At 47.2% G+C, this 21166-nt stretch overlaps 5 protein-coding genes across 5 annotated transcripts; 2 read left to right on the top strand and 3 right to left on the bottom strand.

Annotated features, from left to right (window-relative positions):
• Positions 1-82: 82 nt before the first annotated feature.
• On the bottom strand, positions 83-1983 carry SERLADRAFT_475162 (uncharacterized protein; the record flags this gene model as incomplete). The annotated part of the gene is made up of 2 exons (XM_007321752.1): positions 83-321; positions 353-1983. One exon carries the CDS (start codon positions 1704-1706, stop codon positions 393-395), a length of 1314 nt encoding a protein of 437 aa, XP_007321814.1.
• A 168-nt stretch (positions 1984-2151) lies between these two features.
• SERLADRAFT_397689 (uncharacterized protein) lies at positions 2152-2600 on the bottom strand (the record flags this gene model as incomplete). The annotated part of the gene is made up of 1 exon (XM_007321751.1): positions 2152-2600. The coding sequence occupies one exon, from the start codon at positions 2526-2528 to the stop codon at positions 2205-2207; it is 324 nt and encodes a 107-aa protein (XP_007321813.1).
• An 8555-nt stretch (positions 2601-11155) lies between these two features.
• On the top strand, positions 11156-11674 carry SERLADRAFT_475152 (uncharacterized protein; the record flags this gene model as incomplete). The annotated part of the gene is made up of 1 exon (XM_007321750.1): positions 11156-11674. A coding segment is annotated over one exon (426 nt), but the record flags the coding sequence as incomplete, so codon positions are not given.
• Positions 11675-12703: 1029 nt separating this feature from the next.
• On the bottom strand, positions 12704-12976 carry SERLADRAFT_372653 (uncharacterized protein; the record flags this gene model as incomplete). The annotated part of the gene is made up of 1 exon (XM_007321749.1): positions 12704-12976. The coding sequence occupies one exon, from the start codon at positions 12974-12976 to the stop codon at positions 12704-12706; it is 273 nt and encodes a 90-aa protein (XP_007321811.1).
• Positions 12977-18366: 5390 nt separating this feature from the next.
• SERLADRAFT_475148 (uncharacterized protein) lies at positions 18367-20712 on the top strand (the record flags this gene model as incomplete). Its single annotated transcript, XM_007321748.1, has 4 exons — positions 18367-19496; positions 19551-20370; positions 20431-20536; positions 20596-20712. 3 exons carry the CDS (start codon positions 18640-18642, stop codon positions 20515-20517), a joined length of 1764 nt encoding a protein of 587 aa, XP_007321810.1.
• Between the last annotated feature and the right edge of the window lie 454 nt (positions 20713-21166).

Raw genomic sequence — 21166 nt, 5'->3', positions numbered from 1 at the left:
GTCCGGCTGTGCAATCACATGCATGGCATAGCCTCAACATCTCAACATAACTTTCCATAAAGAAAAGCGAAAACCAATGCTCAAAGTCAACTTCAACTGGATTTGGATATAGTATCTGCATTGCGAAATTGTATACAATGAAGCCCTCGCTTGGAGGGATAGTGTGATAAAACATGACAAGACTCTAGCTTAATGTAGAGTCCCGTAGATATATCGATACATATGTGATATGATCGTGACTGTCATAAAAATAGTCCTGTCGGCGTAGATAAAGTGTGCAGCACTGCAGAAACACAACCAGCCGAAAGAGCTGCTGATTCCCTGGAAAGTACCAGCAACGTCGTCAACAAACATATACTGCCATCGGAGCAAAGACGAGGCACCATTGAGAATCAACTCTCAAGCGCTGAAAATGCCACTGTCGACAGCGGCGATTTCGATTTCTTCTCCTTATGGCAGTACACGCATTTGCGGCCATTGCTTGACGTTTGCGGCCCAGGAGACCCACCACCACCATCGTGACTGGTGGACTCTGCACGGCGACAACATGCTCTCCACCTGGGACGAGCCCGCGTAGTGCGTTTCTGATTCTGCTGCAGAAGGAGAGACGCAACGAGCTGGGGCATGCTTAGGATCCGTGCTGGATCAGACGTCGGACTCGGAGTTGTCGGCGATGGGGGATCGGTAGAAGGGACCGCTGCGGGGACCGAGATAGAGAGCTGATGTGGGAATTTGAAGAACGGAGATGAAGTTGAGGTAGACGGGACGGACGGACACGTGAGACTGTGTGACGAGCGCTTGCGCGATCTTATCACCTTATCATCGCGACGTGATCTCGACACATTGCTCGAAAGCAGTGGAGATGCTGCGTCTTTTGATGAGGAGGAAGAACACGAAGAAGATGCCACCGGGACATCATCGAACGCTACAAGCGTACAGCCCTGATCAATCAGTAGCTGCCATAGGTGTCTGACAAGGAGCTTGTCCTGTGCCTCTGTGATCTTGTTCGAGCACAGCTCTTCCGAGTCGTGTACGGAGCCATCCACGTCACTCATCACGTCTTTGGTCTCATCTTGCTCCACATTCCGCAGTCTCCAAACGATGCTGCGGTGCAATGTAGCGAGAAACTGCAAGTCTGAGACAAGTCGCCTGCTCTTACGCGAGCGTTTGCGAGCTGGCGGGACGGCATCAATGCCCTCTTTGTCTCTCGAGCTGCCTCTGCGCTGTGTCTTTGTTCGAGGAGTGCATGCTTCTGAGCGTCTACGACGGAGGCGAATCTGTGGAGACCAAGGAGCCGACTCACTGCTAGATCCACCCAGCGTGATCTCACCAATGACTTCGTCGACAGGATACGACACAGACATGGTCATGAGAGAATCCAACTCGGACTCACTGAAAGGAGGTGTGCTCGAGACATCGACAGTAAAGGATGGGAAGGGTATAGCGTTCTGAGCTTGTAGCTTGACATCTGGTAGATCGAGTGGAGATGGAGGTAGGTGTGTGTGGGCGCAGGTGCTGATGGCGTTAGCGTTCGTGAGTGAGACGGTGGGCGGGGCCTTTCTGGAGCGAGAGAGGGGTAAACGAGGGTGTTTTGGGAGAACATCGGTGCTGCGTAATGAGTTTGTGGTGTCTATGAGAGCCCCTAGCGCGCAAGGGGAAGATTTGGGCGAAAGCTTAGTTGACAAAGGGGACTGCAAGGCGTACATCGTGGATCGAGCTCAGATTCGTTAGATTCGTTATCGATGCGTTGAGATGGTCGTAGACACGAACGACGTCCGGCGTGGTTCGCGAAATGGAATCAGAAGCTAGGAATTCCTCGCTAGCGCCAGCCTTTAGGACGTGGATACGCGGTATTGAGAGCACACGGACGTTTCAAAGGAAGAGAAAAGAGGGAGGGGCTGAATGGCCCAGTGCTTTATATATGGAACGAGTTCGGATACGGAGGTGAAGGCGTGAAAGGATTCGGACACTGCTTTCATCACCACGGGGCACGATCCGGATTCCGACAAACATACATACGGACCCACGCGTTTTGTCACGTGCACTGTTACTTTCCTTTCACGAGGTCAGACGACCGTTCTCGGTTCAGTTGCCAGCCTTGACTCATGTTCTCAGACCACCTGAGACGGACATTGACACAGGTCAGTCGCAGATAATCACCACTACTTCAATTACAGATATATCCTTTGGATTATCAGTGATTATCAACTGTCTCCGATATCGCTGCATGAAGACTTGGTATCTGATCTGGCACATCTATCCTCCTTCTTTCGACCCTCGTCTGCGTGTGCCGCAAACATGCCCCCCGGTGATCCCCCGTGAGTTGATGTGAAAGGTACACCTTCAGTCGTAAACGGAGGCAGGTTGTGCGGATATCGACCCGGGCAAACGCTGCTGGTGTAGCATGCATGACCTGACTTTGCTTCTAGCCAGGGCCTGGTCCTCAAATATAATTGCGACGAACCTGGGTCCAGCAGGTTTTGCACAGTCACGAGCAGGTGATTCATTCGGCTATTAGGGCGATCCATAGAAAATGTCTATCCAGTCAAGAACGCTCGAAATCGAATCATCCGTAAGTTCGTGTGGTGGGCGCGAGGTCTGAGGATCGACTGACACAATGAACAGGTTTCTGTTTTCTGTCTCATCCACGAAGCCAAACTCTAAAACAGCTTAGATATTTATCCGACATGGTGCGTGACCGACGGACCAGAATCGCCAGACATGTGTACAGATCCCCATATTCTGGAGAAAACATGGGCTGATTGGTATTCACGAGCTCAGCGCTGACCAGGCTCGAGCAGCCGCGTGATCAGCAGACTTAACTCGAGCAGGCGCGTAAATTCTGGCTATAGAGAGGATCAAGTACAGCAAGTGGCAATAGAAGTGTCCATTGCAAGATCAAAGAAGTAAGGGTTCCAGTTCATGTGATGTGATCGTATTGATCCGATTGGTGAAGCCAAAACTACATTCACCCCCGTCAAGAACGTCGAGAAGCACCTTGAAGTGTCAATCAGGCTCAGAATTCGAGGCTGGAACTCAGACGGGGAATATGAGAAAGGTGACATGATGATCGTGAAGAGCTTAATTGGGAACTGCGATAGAATAAGGTAAGACATGATCATGAGGCGCAGCAGGCTGTGGTGGTTATCTTTTGGAGACGCCACCAACAATCGGTCGAAAGGAGACACTGGAGTCTTCATGCAGCTACAGTAATGAAGTGATTGATAGGCCATCCTTCATCGGTTAGATTGATGCCCAGCGGTAAACAAAGCGCGCGGGCCACATGTTAGATGCTGTTGTCCTGGATCAGATTTATGGTTCAGTCGTACAGGAGTACACAGGCGTCTGAGAGCACTGAATCATTGGCAAGCAGGATGCTCACAAAAATTTGATCAGTCATCTGCGTGGTGGCTGAATGTTGTAAAATGAGTATTTTTTCTTGAAGTAAGTTGTGATAGCATTGCCCTCTGGGCACCCCCTGGCACTGAAGTGGCAACACAGCAATATACACCAAGCTTTACAGTAGTCTACATACAGTGTATTCTAGTTGGCCAATAAATGCACATAATGCAAAAGAATGCTTGCCACCCACCTGCAAATTCACTAGTGTCAATGGGACTCTCTCAATTGTAGTGAGCAGCAACATGAAGTTCCCACAAACTAGGTCCTTCAATTCTAGTTCGGATCAAAATCATAGGATGACATTTGCACTTTAAAAGAGTAAGTTGAAAGTAACATTGCACAAAGAAAAAGAGGTTACAAATTTGTGGTCTACTCTGCAGAAAATCAAAATTACGGGGAGAGCTGAAACATCAAACTGTGCATTTTAAAAAATAGAGTAGACATGTGTGGAGAAACCCAGAAAAAAAGGAAGATTGTGGGTAACATTGATCACCTGGTATTCAGGGCAAAGAGCCAGCACAAAATTCAGCAGCATATTAAAAGGCAGACCTGGTAGCCTGTGGTGCCAGGAATTAAAACACGTGAACTATTTGTAAGTGCAGTTTACATATATACTGCAATATGGAGTTAGTAGCTCCTGTATACATGCTTCTGACTTAAGGAACAGATAGGGATAAGTAATAGTTAATATTTTCTCCTTAGTTATACTTCTATTTAGCCTTTCTAGCAACAATTGCCCACCTCAGAGCTTCAACCACAAAGTCTGAGGTGAGGATGATATACCATCTTAGTTTTTAGTGATATGCTTACTTTGTACCTAGTATTTGGTTTATATTAGATCTCTTTGAGGTTATGAGCCCTGCAAGTGAGACAATGTACCCAAAAAAAGACACCCTTGGGGTGCCTTCATTGGATATTAGGAATAGAAGTGAAAAGAGACAGAAGCACATGCACCTTATACATGTTGCAACACAGCTACCTCGACACTATTGTTGAACACTTCAACCTAGAAGATGCAAAAATCTTAGCAATTCCAATGGTTGCAAGCACTTACCTGAGTAAAGACCAGAGCCCCAAAACACCTGAGGACTATGCAGAAATGCAAAACACCCCATATTGAGAGCCAGTGGGACCACTGATGTACGCAGCAATTGGCACACACCCAGACATTGCACATGTTGTCACAATACTTTCTTGTTTTGTCGAGAATCCAGGTTCGGCCCATTGGGAGGCAGCAAAAAGGGTGATCTGATACCTAAAAGGGAGCAGAGAGCTATGGTTAGCATACATCGGATACACCAACACATATGGGAGTATGAGTGAGACTAGGTGAGCCATATCAGGCTATGCCATGATGCTTGATGGTGGTACCACCTCGTGATATTGAAAGCAACAAGAAATTGTTGTGTTATCAACAACAGAGGCTGAGCATGTGGCTGCAACATATGCCACTAAGGAACTGCTCTGGACAAGAATGTTCATCAGCGAACTATTCAATCAAGGCTTACTGCCAACAACTCTTCTGTGTGATAATCAATCTGAAATAGCCCTCTCGAAGGTCGATCAATACCACACGCAAACCAAGCATATTGATATTTGGTATCATTTCATTTGGCATGCCATTAAAGAAGGAAAGATTGAGATTAACTATTGCCCAACCAAAGAGATGACAGCTGATGTGCTTAACAAGTCTTTGCCTCCTGTAAAGGTAAAACATTTCGTGGCTGCTTTGGGCCTGTGTACCGCTTGAGGGGGAGTGCTAGAAAACACAATTTGACAAAGATAAGCATTGTACAAAGGGAAAGTATGGTGCAGGGCACCATACTAGGAAGGTGTAGTAATCAGATGGCCCGTGTATTTTGATAAGCAATTTTCTCCTTAGTTATACTTCTGTTTAGCCTTTTTAAACCTTCATAGCAACAATTGCCCACTTCAGAGCTTCACCTGTTACAATTGATGTACCAGTACCTACTTACACTTCACCTTTTTCATACTTTTACTTTTATTTTTCCAAGTCACATGACCAGTCATGTGACACAACACCTGACCAGTGTCTAGACTCACCATGTGACCGGTCACATGCTAAACATTGGACTTTATTTACAACTGTACAGTACCTCATGTATTTTAGTATATATACAGGAGCAATACATGGGGAAGGACTCAGCGAGTCCTCCTGTTGTTTAGCACAACAAACCCGTTGAAACCTGAGGGGTGATCCCTCCTTCTCTCTCTCTTTGCTTGTCTGAGTTGTGTGCCAGAGTAAGAAACTCTTGGTCGTTACATCACCCACAAAGTCTGAGGTGAGGATGATATACCATCTTAGTTTTTAGTGATATGCTTACTTTGTACCTAGTATTGTTTATATTAGGTACACAAATACATTCTCAGAGCTTTGCCCACAAAGTCTGAGTATTTGGTTTATATTAGATCTCTTTAAGTTAATCAATGTGAATCCCAGCTTAGGAGGTGTCAAGTTGGTAGTACTGAGTGAGTTGCTGCTGTTAGAGAGCCCTGGAGTCCTAGGGATGCCAAAGTTCAGTTTGGCCAAGTGGTTCAGAACTGAGAACTGCCAAACTGAACCTTAGGTCTGGATTCAGTTTGGCCTGCAGTTTGGGTATTCTCGTGGTTTCCTGAACTTGGTTTGAACCCGTCCAAACTGATAAACCTCACCACCAATACACTACCACCACAATAAGTGAGGGAGGGCCTAAACAATGTGTGGACACATTGTTTGCACCCTCCCTTGAGCATCCACCAGCATTGTTAGCACCAGCACTGCTCCCTCTTTCTCCCAACCCACTACTTTCACTGGCAAGTGAAGGAGTCAAAAACAATATGCCAAGTGTTGCTTTTGGCTCCTTTTTGTGCCGCTACCACCTCCCTCACCACCACCACCACCACCACCACCACCACCACCACCACCACCACCACCCACTCTCTCCCTCCTAACCCCTTCACTGGTAAGCAAAGGAGTCAAAAACAATGTGCCAAGCATCGTTTTTGGCTCCTTCTTGTGCCATTACCAGGCAAGCAAAGGGGACCAAAATGACGCATTAATGTGTTGTTTTGGTCCCCTTCAACTACCCCACTATATCAATGACAAAACCGGATAAACCCGGTCTCTGCCAAAGCAGCCATTATTCTCCATGGAGTTTAGCCACCACTCCATGGAGTCACCATTGTTCTCCTAGGAGCACAATTGTACTCCTAGGAGTCATTATACTGTAGCGAGTAGCACCTCCGACTATAAGTAGTAGGGGGTTTAGTATAGGAATACCTCAGTCGTTTCTATAGCCTCTTGGGCAGCGGCTGAGGTATGTTACATTACATTTATTAGAGGTCACTTTAAACTAACATCTATTGTAGTTTCACTTAGGTAAATAATAAAGTCGTTTCTATAGCCTCTCGGGCAGTGGCTGAGTTTCACTTAGTTTTATTAATCAATGCACCACCAATGCCAAGTGATGTCTCCATGGTGTATACAAATGATGCAATTGCATCATCTGCTTGTGCCATTGAGACATGCTAAGGCTTGCATGTCAGCACACTGACACATCCAAATAGGTGTTCACAATAAATTCCACTTGCATAACCACATTAATTTTCTTCCTCAGTAACAACCATGACTGACACACACCAATGCGCACTCAATGAGGATAGCAAACTCAAGGAAGCTGAAGTCATTAAATGGTATGGTTCTGCATCTGAGGATCAGCCTATCAAGCCCAAGCAACACCCTACCGCTATTGTAAAGTAAGGTTATGATAGCACAGAAGTTTACCGTAAAGGGATAATTTATATCTATATATAGGATATTGTTCTGAAATGTTCCTTTGATGTATTGATGAGGAGGCTCCCACAGAGGCTCTCAAAGAGTGTACGAGCATACAAATACTACAAAAGGGGCTTTCAGGGAGTGCACAAGGAGTGTCAATATTTTTGAAATTATAGCATTGAATGTAGACTAAACCTCTGAAGAGGCTCTTGGCAGTGAATTTGGCTATATGCCAAGTATAGTAATCCCGTTGCTGGGGGATACAGAGGCTGGAGGGATGGTGGGTCTCTGAGACCTATTTCTCACAACATAAAAACCCCTGAGGGCCTCCTTAAAGTTCTGCCTGGAGTGGAGGTTACTCTAGCTTTACATTTGTTTGGCACAACAACAAGGAGTAGCTCCCATACAACTAGCAGAGAGCAGAAAATGGTGCTACATAGTTTTCTTGACAGTGTGTTCATTGTGCATGTGAATGTATGCAGCTATATATTCAACCAGTCAGATCCGACCGAAACTTGGGGTCATATTCTTGCTCCCAGGAACAGGTGGTAATTTACCGTTATCTAACGTCTAATAATAGGATTGTCGAGGAAAAGGCCGAAGGATCAAACGTGTCAGTTGCATCGAACATACCACTTAGGCGCGGTACCTGTGAGGCAATGTACCTGTCTCTGAAAGAGCGGCCCATCAAATGATGAGAGGTACAAAGATAGGCCACCTCGTTTTACGGGGAGCCGACGACATGATCATAGTTGCAGTTCATTTTTCTCATATGCTTCGGGTGTTTATGAGCGTTGTACTGGAGACGATGGGAGAGCATGGGTTGATAAGGAACCGATCTGCGTTGGGCGGAGTCTGTGTCTTTGCCATTCGGATCACCCGGCACCGCTCGGCTGATCGAACTGGATTCCTGACAACTGGACATCGAAATGGCACGAAAACATATGGAGTACGGGTTGAGCAGAGTCTCTCAAGCCGATCAACCGACTCGTCTATCACTCTGCTTTCTCCTCACCCATCAACAACGCTCATCAACGGCACGTAGCTTGGCACTCTTACCGCGGGCGTCTGCAACGCTGGCTCATTCATCGCAAATACGTGAACAGAATATGTTCCTGTCAATTCATCAAACAGCACAGCATCGGCACATGTCCAGCTTTCTATGAAAGGAAAACTTCGTAACCGTTTCCGAGGTCTAACCTGATGGCGAGATCTAGACTGACAGTATATCTGTTGTCATGCCAGGTAGTGCTTGATACTACTTATTGATCCTTTTCTTGCGGGCTCTTTTTTTCAGACTTTATCTCTCTCACTTTCACCTTTCACTTAGGACTTCTCAAACGCTACCATTCATCAACTCATTGGTTCTAAACATTCGATATACTAAATACACCTTACAAGGCGCTCAACAATGTCCGCCGAAGTGCCAGTTGCCATCGTCGGCATTGGCTGCAAGTTCCCTGGAGGGTCTGATAACAAGGAGCTTTACTATGAATTTTTGAGGAACAAAGTGATTTCTATTTCGGATCAACTTCATCTCATTTGCTCACACTTGTTCTAGGGAGATGGAATGGTAGAACCTCCGTCAGATCGTTGGATTCATTCAGAGTGGTTTGGTTAGTCGTTCTATCCTGTCAGACCTATATGCTCGTTTCTGATCTTATCCTTTGATCGATGCAGGCGGTAAAGATGAACCTGGAAAATACCATACTACAAAAGCTGGTTTCATATCCGGCATCGATCAATTCGATCACCTTGAATTTGGTATCTCTGCCAAAGAGGCTGCTCATTTCGACCCTGCGATTCGTCTCACTCTAGAAGCTGCTCATGCTGTTCGTACCATATTTCTATGTTTTTGGTGATGCAGGTTAATCAACGCGTACTCTTTCTAGGCTCTCCATGATTCTGGTATTGATTATCGGGGTTCGAAGACAGGCGTTTTCTTTGGCAATCTTTTAACTACTGCAGATGAGCTTGACGATGATCGTTACGAAATCAACAATTACAATGGCGTTGGGCGTTGTGTATCTATTCGAGCAAATCGTATCTCTTTCACGTTCGATTTACGTGGTCCTTCATTGACCGTTGACACTGGTATGTATTTTTTTTGCATTGGCATATCCATCTTGGCGTCTGATTTGCATCGATCGTAGCTTGTTCTGCTTCTGCTACTGCAATGCATCTTGCTCTGTGTTCCATAAAGCTTGGCGAGTGTGACCAAGCTCTGGTGGTTGGTATGTATCAAGACACGCTAGTATGGCCATTCAGATACTGAAGTCATACTTAGGCGCCAACACGATCATCAACCCAGAACATACTGTTTCTTTCTCGAAATTAGGTGTCTTATCACCAACTGGCTCGTCCAAATCTTTTGATGCATCTGCAGATGGTTACGCTAGGTAGCCCATCTTTTCCATCGAGTTGATAGCAATTGTGCTGATATCTTCGGCTTCTCAGGGCGGAGGGTATCGGTGCCGTACTCATCAAGCGGCTCGACTGTGCGGTTAGGGATGGAGATTCAGTGTACTCAGTCCTTACTGGGAGTGCTATCAATGCAAATGGAAAGGGAAAGAGTTTGACGATGCCAGAGGGTGCGATGCAAGCTGAGACGATTAAAGAGGCTTATAAGGCTGCACACCGAGACCCTGCCGAGGCATTTTACGTGGAGCTGCACGCAACTGGAACTAAAGTAGGTGATCCAATCGAAACCAATGCTGCTGGGAAGGTGTTCTCGCAAGGCCGCGCAGATAATAAAGTCCTGAGGTATGTCAAAGGGATCCCTTTTCTCCGTTTTGGTTTCATATATATTTTGCTCCTGCAGAGTCGGAAGTGTTAAAAGTAACATTGGTCATGCCGAAGGATGCAGCTTCCTCGCCAGTCTAGTTAAAGTGTCCTTGATGCTGCACCACAAGGAGATCATTCCCAACGTCCGTTTCACGAAGGCCAATCCGAAGATCGATTTTACCAGTTTGAAGATGAAAGTGCAGACCGAGGTAAGATCCCTATGTTTTATAGAATTATACGCTTGTTGAACTAAGTCATCTATGTAGCTCGAGTCTATTACGCCAGAACTGGCCGCCAAAGATGGCAAATGGGTTACTTCCATTTCATCGTATGGAGTTGGAGGGTCGAATGCCCACATCGTCATGGAGACTTTCGAGACCGCACATGACACATCCAAAGCTATCACATCCACCACTTCCAGCGAGAAATCTCTCCACCTATTCTCGATCGGTTCGTTGACTGAACCATCTCTCGGTCGTTGGAAAGACACTCTCATTAGCTCTTTTGGCAACGTTACCGATGACAAGACCCTTCGTACCATCGCCCGCTCCCTCGCTCGTCAAAGTCGTGCTTACCCTGCGCGTTCTTTTGCTGTCGCGTCGACGCTCAGCGCGGACACCAAATTCTCCAAGCCTGTGTTGACCAACGGCAACTCGAGTCCAAAGCTCTGTCTCGTTTTCTCTGGACAAGGTCCTCAGCACATATTCATGGGTCGTCAACTGGCTGAGAGCTACCCAGCATTTTTGGAAGCCATTAAACTAAACGATAGTATCCTCGTAAACCAGTACAAGCAAGAATCGATGCTAGAGCGTACTGGCCTTTTCGTTCCCGGTGTGGAAACCAAACTTGCTGCGAATGGCGTGTGGCCTGTGCGAGAAGTCGTGCTGTCTCTCGTCTTCATACAGATCGCTCTTGTCGACTTGGTTAGGAGCTTGGGAATTCAATACCAATTCGTCGTGGGTCACAGGTAATGTACATTTTCTGGTAGTGCTTTCACGATCACTAATGCATTTTGAAACAGTATTGGTGAAATTGCCATGGGCTACGCATCTGGCCACTATGATCGCGAGATGGCAGTTGGTATCGCAGTTGCTCGTTCAGCTGCTATGACGAAGGCAGAAGGTAACGGGGCCATGGTTGCCCTTGGCGTAGGCGTGCAGAAAGCAAAGGCTATGATGCGGAAAGTTCTTTCGAAGGCAAAGGCAGCTAGTGGCCTATGGATCGCGGGAATTAACTCTCCTCAGGCCGTCACTGTCGCAGGTACTCATGAGCTCATTGATGCTATGGTCGAGCTTGCGAACGACCCAAAGGACAAGATTTTCGCAGCTAAATTACGTGTTGGATGCGCATTCCATACTCCTCTCATGGAGCCCCAGGAGGAGCTTTTCAAGTCGCTCATGCAGGAACCCCTTGGGAAAGGTACAAATAAGCCTGTTGCTCGAGTTATGTCCACGGCCGATGGAAAGTGGTTGGACCGCGATCTCGACATCGATTACTGCTGGGATAACATTCGTCGACCCGTTTTGTTCGGTACCGCCATTAACAAGCTAATCAACGACGAAGGTTCAGAGGGACTATTATTCCTTGAAATTGCCCCTCATCCTGTACTGAAGGCTTATATCGAGCAATGCGGGGGTGAACCTGTTAGCTTGATTCGCCGTCCTAACCCCAAAGTTCCCGCGCAGAACACTGGCGAACACTATCAATTCCTTGAGGGCATTGGAAACATGCTCGTCTCTGGATTCAAGAGAGTCGACTTCGATAAACTTTGTGCCTCGTCTGATGGTCAGACCGGCTTTGGGAAGGCGATTTTGCCAGAGTACCCTTACAACAAATCTCATTGTTGGGCGGAGTCTGCGTCGGATCAATCCAGGCGTCTTCGGGAGAAACCACGACCCGTTGCTCCTGCCCATTTCCGCCTCAATGTTGACAGTCACCCTGACTTGACAGGTCATATCGTCTTTGATGCGGTCCTTTTCCCTGCATCTGGGTATGTCGTCATACATCTTGTTGCTTATGATTTATATACTGATCAATATCTAGATACGTTGAGAGCATTCTTGAGAATGGTGCCATGGTTGCGTCCAATATCGCCATTCACAAACCTCTCGTTCTGAATGGCCATGATAATCTTCCTGGTCATGCTGGTTGTGTCATTGAAGGCGACAAATGGCAATTCCGCGCATCGACTAACAACGAATTCATCAATGGTGATATCGTCTTGGATTCAGTCTATGCGAGTGGTTCTTTCTCTCGTGTCAACCCTGCTTTCGATGCCAATTCCCCTCGCATGTTCGATGTCCAATCCAAGCTCCCTCTCTCTAAAGGATCCCTCACTGGAGACGAGTTTTACGATGCTATCCCTTCCGCGTACCGATACCAAGATCACTTCAGGAACTATCTTAAAGTTGTGCATGAAGTTGCAGATGAGGACAGTTGGGGTGGCAAGGCCTATCTCACGCGACTCGAGATACCAGAAGGGACACCTGATGTCTATGGTAATGGATATGTCATCCACCCTGGTATTCTTGACAGTATAACTCAATGTGGTCTGGCTATGTTCATAAATATGGAGACTAAACTCTTTGACTTCAATGGTGTCTTCTTGCCCGTCAAGATTGATTCTCTACGTCGATGGGATAGCCATGATGCACCTAATCTTGACTCGGAACTCAAGAAAGGCATTTGGACTTACTTCATAGTTCGTCACTGGGCTCCAGCTGGACCATTCAAATCCGACTATGTTATCTGCAATTCCGAAGGGCGCGTTTTGTTCACGATCGAGGGCTTCGAGATTGCTCGCGCGCCAGAAGCTGAGCCTATCGCCATCACTGATAGCAGCGTCGAGGAGCGTTTGACCACTGCCTGGCAATCAAAAGCATTCCCTTCGTCGTTGCTTTCTGTTCCTTCTGGTGGATCACTACGTTCCGCGTTCAATACCCTTGTCAAAAATGCTGTCACTGCAGGTCGCCAAGTGGTACGAGTGATAGACCTGGACACCACGTCTGCCATTGCAAAGAGTCTGGATGCTTCTCTGTCTTCGCTGTTGATTGAAAATCACGTACTGGTTTCATATGTCTGTGGTGCCGGGTCTCCTGAGGAAGCCGATGCAAAGACCTCCGAAATGAACTACTCGCACACGCAATCTCTGCTAGTTGACTCATGGACTCTCAAGGACGACGCGGCTACCAGTTCCTTTGCCAGGTAGGCTTGATTTCGTTAAACTAGATCCACCATTAACGCTGAGCGGTATTTAGCTTTGATATCGTCCTACGATCCGTGGACCTTTCAGCTGTTCCTATTGATATTGCTCACTTGACCAACTTCTTGGTACCTTCTGGAATCATCCTCCTAACTGTGTCTGGTGAGTCTGCCGATGCATACCAGAAGATTACGTCTGATTAATGAATTGTAGACTCGAAGGCTGCTTCGGAAGATGCGAACTATGCTCAAATGACGCTCCCAGCATTGACTGAGCAGCTTCGTGCAGTTTCTGGTGTCGAGGTCCAGACGTCTCAGCTAACAGATGGCTGCGCCCTCCTCGTAGTTCGCGTTTCCGAATGTACTGTTTCGGTTCCTGCTGGTCCCTTCAAGAGCGTTATCATCCACCCATTCATACATGGTCAAGAGGGAGAGCTCGTAGAGATTGCTAAGAATGTTGGGGCCGACTCCGAAGTTTGGATCACTGGGGAAGACAACGCCGCTGGCTGTGGTGCATTGGGCGTCGCTTCGTGTTTGATAGCCGAATCTCCAGAATTCGTCGTTCGTTCAGTACTATTTGAGGATCACACGCTGGCGGCAGCAGCACGGGAGAAAGTCATCCATGACTTGCGTCGCAATTCGCTCTTACTGGAACAACATCTGAAGATATCTCGCAATGGTGAAGTTTTCGTCCGTAGGCTTGTCAATGGTTCCGTGGAAGTCAATGATACAGTTATCCCTGCAATCGGATTATCTACTCATTCAGGCGCCATGACCACGGTTGCGGCACACTTCCCTCCCAGCCTTGGCGATACACAAGTAGAAGTCCAAGTTGATGCTCTGGGGATGGAAAGCATATCAGCCGAGAAACCCTCGATTACATTCGTTGGCTCTATAAAATCTGTAGGCTCTGCTGTTAAAGCCTTTGGTACTAGCACCAAGGTAGATTTTCAGTCGCGTCATGATTCTTCCTCACTAACATCAGACATCGTCACAGGTTGTTGGAGTATCTCGTCACACTCCTGTTAATGTCATGATTGCGGATGAGGATGCTGTTGTGCAGCTTCCAGCTGGAGTGACAGCTGAAGAAGCGGCCGCACTGCCTTCTGCCTTCTTAGCGTCGTGGTCAGGTCTTTTGCAGCTTGCAAAAATCTCTAAGTCATCCAATATCCTCATTCATGACGCCGCTAGCAGTAAGTCCCAACACTAGCAACCGTCCATCATTGCGCATTAACTAACACATTCTAGGTGCCGGTTACAATGCCGTACAAATCTGCCAGCGCTTTGGCGGAAAGTTTTTGTGTACCGTTTCTTCTGTGGCAGAAGCAAGCTATCTCTCTTCGGAACTCGATGTGTCAGAAGATTCCATTATCATTATCGACGACTTTTCGGTAGCTGCTCCTGCGTGGTTGCGCAAAAATGGTATTGTGGCTTTCGATGTCGCCTTGAATCCCCAAGGTAGTCCTGCATTTGGAGTAGGAGCTGATGCCTTATCCCTTTTCGGCTGTTACATACACGTTCAAAGTGAAGGTCAAGATACAACGAGGCCACCACCTGGGGCGCCGTCTACTCACATCCTTGACTTGCGCAAACTCGCAGAGGCTTCTCCACGTGACACCGCTTCTATGATCTCTGCTATGCTCGTTGCGCATAGTTCGCGTGCCTTCAAGTTGCGCTCAAGGACTATTTCCATGGAAAATGCACGTGAGGCAGCGACGGGAGCAAACCTTGATTCCTTGGTCCTCGTTCCTAAGCAGACTGGGCCAGTACGTATTGATCCCACCGGTCAGCTGTTTAGTCCACGCAAGAGCTATATTCTTGTTGGCGGCTCCAGTGAGCTCGGTGTGCGCCTCACGGAATGGATGTTTATTCATGGAGCTCGCCATATCATCCTCACCAGCCGTCGTGGACCTCAAGGTCTCACGAAAGTAGACAATCTATACGTCCAACACCTCCGTGAGTCGGGCGCTCACATCGAAGTTATTTCGTGCGATGCTGTCAATAAACAACAAACAGCTGCTGTGGTCGAGACTGCAGAGAAAGCTGGGGCCATTGGTGGCATTTTCTTAATGACTGTCGTTCTTCGTGATGGCAAGTTTACGAATTTGACACAACAATCTTTCGACGAGGTCTATCAATCCAAAGTAGATGCACTGACTACTCTTTTGAGCTGCGTAAATCCAGCCTCTTTGGATTTCCTCCTCCTTTTCTCTACAATTGGATCTGTATTTGGTAACGCAGGGCAGGCCGCATACTGCGCATCGCAACTGTGAGTGGATTCAGTCACATTTTCATATCGCTCGCTAATCACGAGAATTTCAGTTATCTTGACCGCATCGCTGACTTGATCCCTAATACGATTTCCATGTCGTTCCCTCCTATCACGGACTCTGGTATCTTCAAGCGTCTGGTCCTTGCTACCAAGGGTCGTGCAAACACAGCTTCGTTAGCGAAGTCTGGTATGACCACTGCTCAAGTCTGCAACTTCATCGGTGATTCCTTGATCCGACGCATTGCACACTATGTTCCGATGTTAGCAACGGCAACGATTCCCGATGTATTCTCTACTAGCGAGCCCTTACTCTACGAGCACCTGCTGCCGACCAAGTACCTTGTCTCCAATGCTGGAGGAGGCAAGGATGGAGATGTAGCAGAATCACCTGCTACGTTACTAGGTGCACTCTTGAGCATGGACGTAGAGCAAATTACCGACAATGCACTGATCACTAGCTTTGGATTGGACTCACTGGGAGGTAGGTATAATTTTACTCTTACCTTAACTTTAAATAACATTCCTTCCTTTTGTAGCTACTCGTTACAGCAACCAGCTCAAAATCCGCTTCAACATCCAAGTCAGCCAGATTGAATTGCTTGGCTCCATGACTATTGGTGCACTAGATGAAATGGTTGCCAAAGTGGGATTACAAAGCAGTGGAGATGATTCTGTATTCGCTGAAGACGACGGCTCTGCTAAATATGGCGAGCCCCTGATTCCCATCCTACAAGACCGCCTTGCCTATGATGAACCATACACCACCGACGCGTCTCCTCATCAATACAGAATTTGGCTTGCTCAAGTGCGCTCTTATATTCACATGAATCACGCCAAATGACTTAAATTGATTTTCTAGCGTGAATACGACAACGCTCGCAAGCGAGCAGTGAGCAAGATCGACTCGAACATGTCACGTTATGGCGCGACGCAATGGGACACCCATGAAGGCTACTTCGTCACTATACATTCCGACACACCTATCGATGTTGACCGCATGACAGAAGCTTTCCAGGAAGTTGTGCAACGCCACGGTGCTCTGCGAACGGCATTCACTTGGAACGAAGAACTCGGAAAGCTGGAGCAGACCATTTACCCATCTGTCGAATTCCAGGCGTCACTTGTCGATCTCTCCACCGAATCTGACCCTACTGCTAAGGCTTACGAAATGAGCTTAGCTATGAACCACGAGCCTAACTTCAAGCTTGATCAGCTGCCTCTCTTGACTGCCACGATGTCTGACCTCGGCGGGGGTGACTGGGCATTCAACGTTGTCATTCACCATATCATTATTGATGAAGCTTCCCTTGGCGTATTCTTCTACGAGTTATTCGGTCTATACTTAAATGGCCCAGGTAGCATCCCAGACGTCAGATTCCACTACTCCGATTTCAGCGATTGGCTCGCAAAAACATCCGAACGCCGTGCGGAGTTGCGGGATGAGCAACTGCAATTCTGGGCCGAGAATCTACAAGACACTCAACCTCTGCATCTTACACTCGCTACACCGTCAGACAGGGAACTGGCACCTATTACTCAGATCGAAGCCAAGATCGGCACTGGAGCCCTTGAGCAATATCACAAGATTGTCAATGAAGCAGGTGCAACGCCCTTCACTGGTTTCTTCGCAGCATACAATATACTTCTCCATAAATATTCCTCTCAGTCGTCCTTCGTGGTCGGCACTGCTGTCACCCAACGCAATATCAGTCTCTTATCCACTGTGATTGGCTTCTTCGCCAATATGCTGCCCATCAAAACTGTCGTAGATGTTGAAGAGAGCTTCTTCGAATATTTGGCTAAATTCAAGGACTCGTTGATCGCATGTCTGGCCAATGATGAAGTAACATATGAGGATATTGTTGCTCAAGGGAAAGCCTCCTCCCATGGACGCGGTTATTTCAAGCACCTCTTTGCGCCGGGTGGTGTGAACATGGAGACAATTTCTCAACTTGGGTTGAACCATTTGAAGGCAAAGACGATCCTGCCTCTTCCTAATGGCGAAGAACAGTACGAATTCCTCCTCACAGTAAATCCCAAGGCTGGTCATGTGGTCCTTCGCTTTGACAATCGCTTATATTCCGAGGACGCGGCTCGTCAATTCCTGGATGCGTACATTAATCTAATCGAAACGTTGGGCCGTGATGCCCACGTCAAAGTCGGGGATATTTCTGCACTCAGTGTTCGTGAACATGAAAGACTCGTCAAAGAGCTTGCGTCTGCTAGCGAAGTTTCCGTGCGGGAGACCACTGTCCATCAACTCGTGGAAGAGCAGGCCAAAACTACACCACGCTTCACTGCAATAGAGTTTGAAAGCGAATCGTTGACTTACACTGAATTGAACACTAAAGCTAATCGCATTGCGAAGTCACTTATACAGCAAGGTGTTGGCCATGGGGATGTTATTGCCTTGTGCTTCGACAGGGGCATCCACCAAATTCTAGCTATCTTGGCCGTGCTCAAAGCTGGTGGTACATTTGTTCCTTTGGACCCCGACGACCCCACGTTACGCAAGGAGCTCATGATCGAGGAATGCAAGGCTAAAGTTCTGTTAACCACCTCAAATCACTCACGTGTGTTTGAGAAGAGTCTTGCTTCCAAAGTATTGGTTAGTAAAGTCTTCATGTAAACAAATACGGTCGCTTATCTTGGTTTAGATTGCTTACATTAATGATCCGAGCTATGAAAAGCGTTTGAGTCGCTTTGATGGAGGAAACTTTACTGTTGATGGTTTAACTCCATCCAGTCTCGCTTACATCATGTTCGTTGTACCAACTCTCATAACTATGTCGGTCTAACATATCTGCTTAGGTTCACGAGCGGCAGTACGGGCAAACCCAAAGGCGTGATGATCGAACATCGTTCAATTTCGAACTTGATACAACATTCAAGTGCCTACGGATTCCGGCAGGGCGTTCGCGTGATGTCATCGCTTGCGTATACTTTCGATCCTTTTGTTATCGATGTCTTCGGTACTCTTGCGCATGGTGCTACGCTGGTTACCGGACGCAAGGAATTCGTTCTTGGTGATATCCCTAAAGCCATCAAGTCTCTGCGTATCAACGTCCTTCATGTTACTCCTAGTATTCTGGCTGTTGTTCCGCCTGAGGAATACCCGACTTTGGACACCGTTGTAGTTGCAGGAGAAGCACTGGGCAAGAAGTTGATTGAGGATTGGTCGAATCTGGTCACCTTGAAAAACATGTATGGTCCAACAGAGGCTTCCGTCGATTGTATCTCTTGTCATGTTACCTCCTCGTCCCTTACCGGCGTCATCGGGCGGCCCCTACCCAACAACCGCATCTACATTCTAGATAACCAACTTCGACCTACACCCATTGGCGTAGAAGGCGAGCTTTACATCGGTGGTGTTCAGTTAGCTAGAGGCTATCTGAATCAACCGGAGCTTACAGCCAAGGCATTCATCGAGAGCCCCTTCGTATCTGGAGAAAGGTTGTACAAGACTGGAGACATTGCTCTTTATCGCTCTGATGGAAACATCGAATACTGTGGTCGGGAAGATCGTCAGATCAAGCTGAGAGGACAACGTATCGAGCTGGGAGAAATCGAGGACGTTATCACCAAATATCCCGGTGTGCACAGGGGCGCTGTCGTTATCCGCACCGTCCAAGACACTCCTGCCATCGTTGCATTTGTCGAATTCAAGCAACAAGATCCCGAACAACTTGAGGACGAAAAGGAAGGGTTGAGAATCTTTGTCTCAGAACGTCTTCCTCGTTTCATGTATCCCTCTCTCATTGCTGCCCTCCCTCAACTTCCTATGTCGCGCAGTGGCAAGATAGATCGTAATGCTCTCAAACAAATGGACCTCAAGTCATTCTCCGCAGCTCTCTCGAATGAGATAGGCTTACCGCAGTCAGACGTCGAGGTAGAACTTATGTCTATCTTCTCCAGGCTTTTCAAAGTGGACCCTAGTAGCTTTGGTGTAACACACGATCTCTTCTCTACTGGCTTAAATTCTTTGATGGCAGTGCAAGCAGCTGGTATTATCTCGAAGACCTTTAACGTTCACATCGGTCTAAACAATGTCTATTTGAGGTATGTTGATCTAACTCCTCGTCAGTAGAACTGTATATTGATTTCATGACTTAGGCCAACCATTCGCGAATTGGGTAATCTCGTAGTCGATGCAATGGGCCAGGACAGTCTTGCGATTATGGAGGCAGAAGACACTGACAGTGATTTCTTGATCGAATTCTTACCTATCAAAAAGAAAGGAGTCCATCCACGTCTTTTCATCGTACACGATATCACCGGCATGGCTACACCATTTATGCGTCTTGGTGCATTCATGCCAAACGAAATGTACGCCATCGGGGACCGTCACTTCGGTTCTGCTACTGGCTTTGGAACCGTTGAATCCATGGCCGACCATTATATCACACTTGTGAAGAGTGTTCAAGCCCAAGGACCGTACGTGATCTGTGGGTATTCTTACGGAGGAGCTGTTGCACTGTGCATGGCGACGAAGCTGCGGAAGGCCGGCGATGAAGTTGCTCATTTAATCATGTTCGACCCAATCTTTATCCCTGGTTCAGAGCGTCAGAGCTTGAAGTCGACTGATTGGACACAACGCGCGATCGACCGCATTTCCGAGAACTTCCCAGACATCGGTGAAAGATGGAAGGGCAAGCTGAGAACCGAGATTCGCAAGAACTTGGATTCAATGTTTGATTTCGAGCCCGAGCATTATGATGGAGCAACGACACTTGTGGTGCCCAAAGATCGTTCGTGGTACCGAAGTGGACATGCGAGTGACTTCGACACTGGTGCTGATGACCATAACGGTTGGGACTATCGCATCAAGAACTTGGATATGAAGGTGGCGGCTGGTCGCCACGATACGATGTTCACGCCCGCACATGTGAAGACTCTTGCCGAAGTGGTAAAAGAAGTGCTTGCTCCCTACACGGTCAGTTTCCTTGCGTGAATTTCTTCATACAACTCTTTCTAATCTTACATATAATTACAGACCAATGCTCCGCCACCAGCAAAACCAAAGAAAGCTATTGCTAAACCCCGTGCCACCGACGCTGCTGATGGCAAAGCTCCTCAGTAAAGCGCCGTACAAAATAATGGTGAGTGTCAACTAACAGCATGCTTCAGTACTTTTAACCTAATACTATGCTTCGTCTAGATTTCATTTTCCTTCCTGGGTTCATGAGGCTTTCCAGCTTATATCGTTATTAAATTTCATAATTGTAATTTGTAGTCGTATATCAATTGATCAATATAACAATCACTTATCTTCCTTTCCTGGGCGTATCATTGCTACTGATTTCCTAGTCTGGTCCGAACTACCTTGCCTCGTTGACACTGACGGGATGGGCGGCACCGCCCTCAAGACATTGTTTTTTTTTGTCAAAAAAGTGCATACACTAACTAGTATTGCGTCGTCTCCAGCACCGTCTATTTGACTTCATGCAGCATTTTCTTGCTGATGGAGCTGCGTCAGGATAAGAGAAGCATGCAAATGCAGATGTATCATACAGAGGAGGGGGATTCATTCCTCGATGATCTGCGAAGGACTTTTGGTTGAGATTCGCCCATCTCCGGGCCAAACAGAAAGTTTTCTTGCAGCGTAAGTACAATGAGACTAGTCTCCATTGACAATCCGGGCATTTCCGAAAGCTTATGTAACTTCACGTGCCCAAAGTACTAGTAGTTCCTTCTGTTGGTCCAACGCTTTTGCAGCGCGTCCGCCACGC

This window comes from Serpula lacrymans (genome assembly GCF_000218685.1).
Source record: "Serpula lacrymans var. lacrymans S7.9 unplaced genomic scaffold SERLAscaffold_11, whole genome shotgun sequence".
NCBI lineage: Eukaryota > Fungi > Basidiomycota > Agaricomycetes > Boletales > Serpulaceae > Serpula > Serpula lacrymans.
The sequence above is the reverse complement of the archived record's forward strand: the minus strand, read 5'-3'. Positions and strand labels throughout refer to the sequence as shown.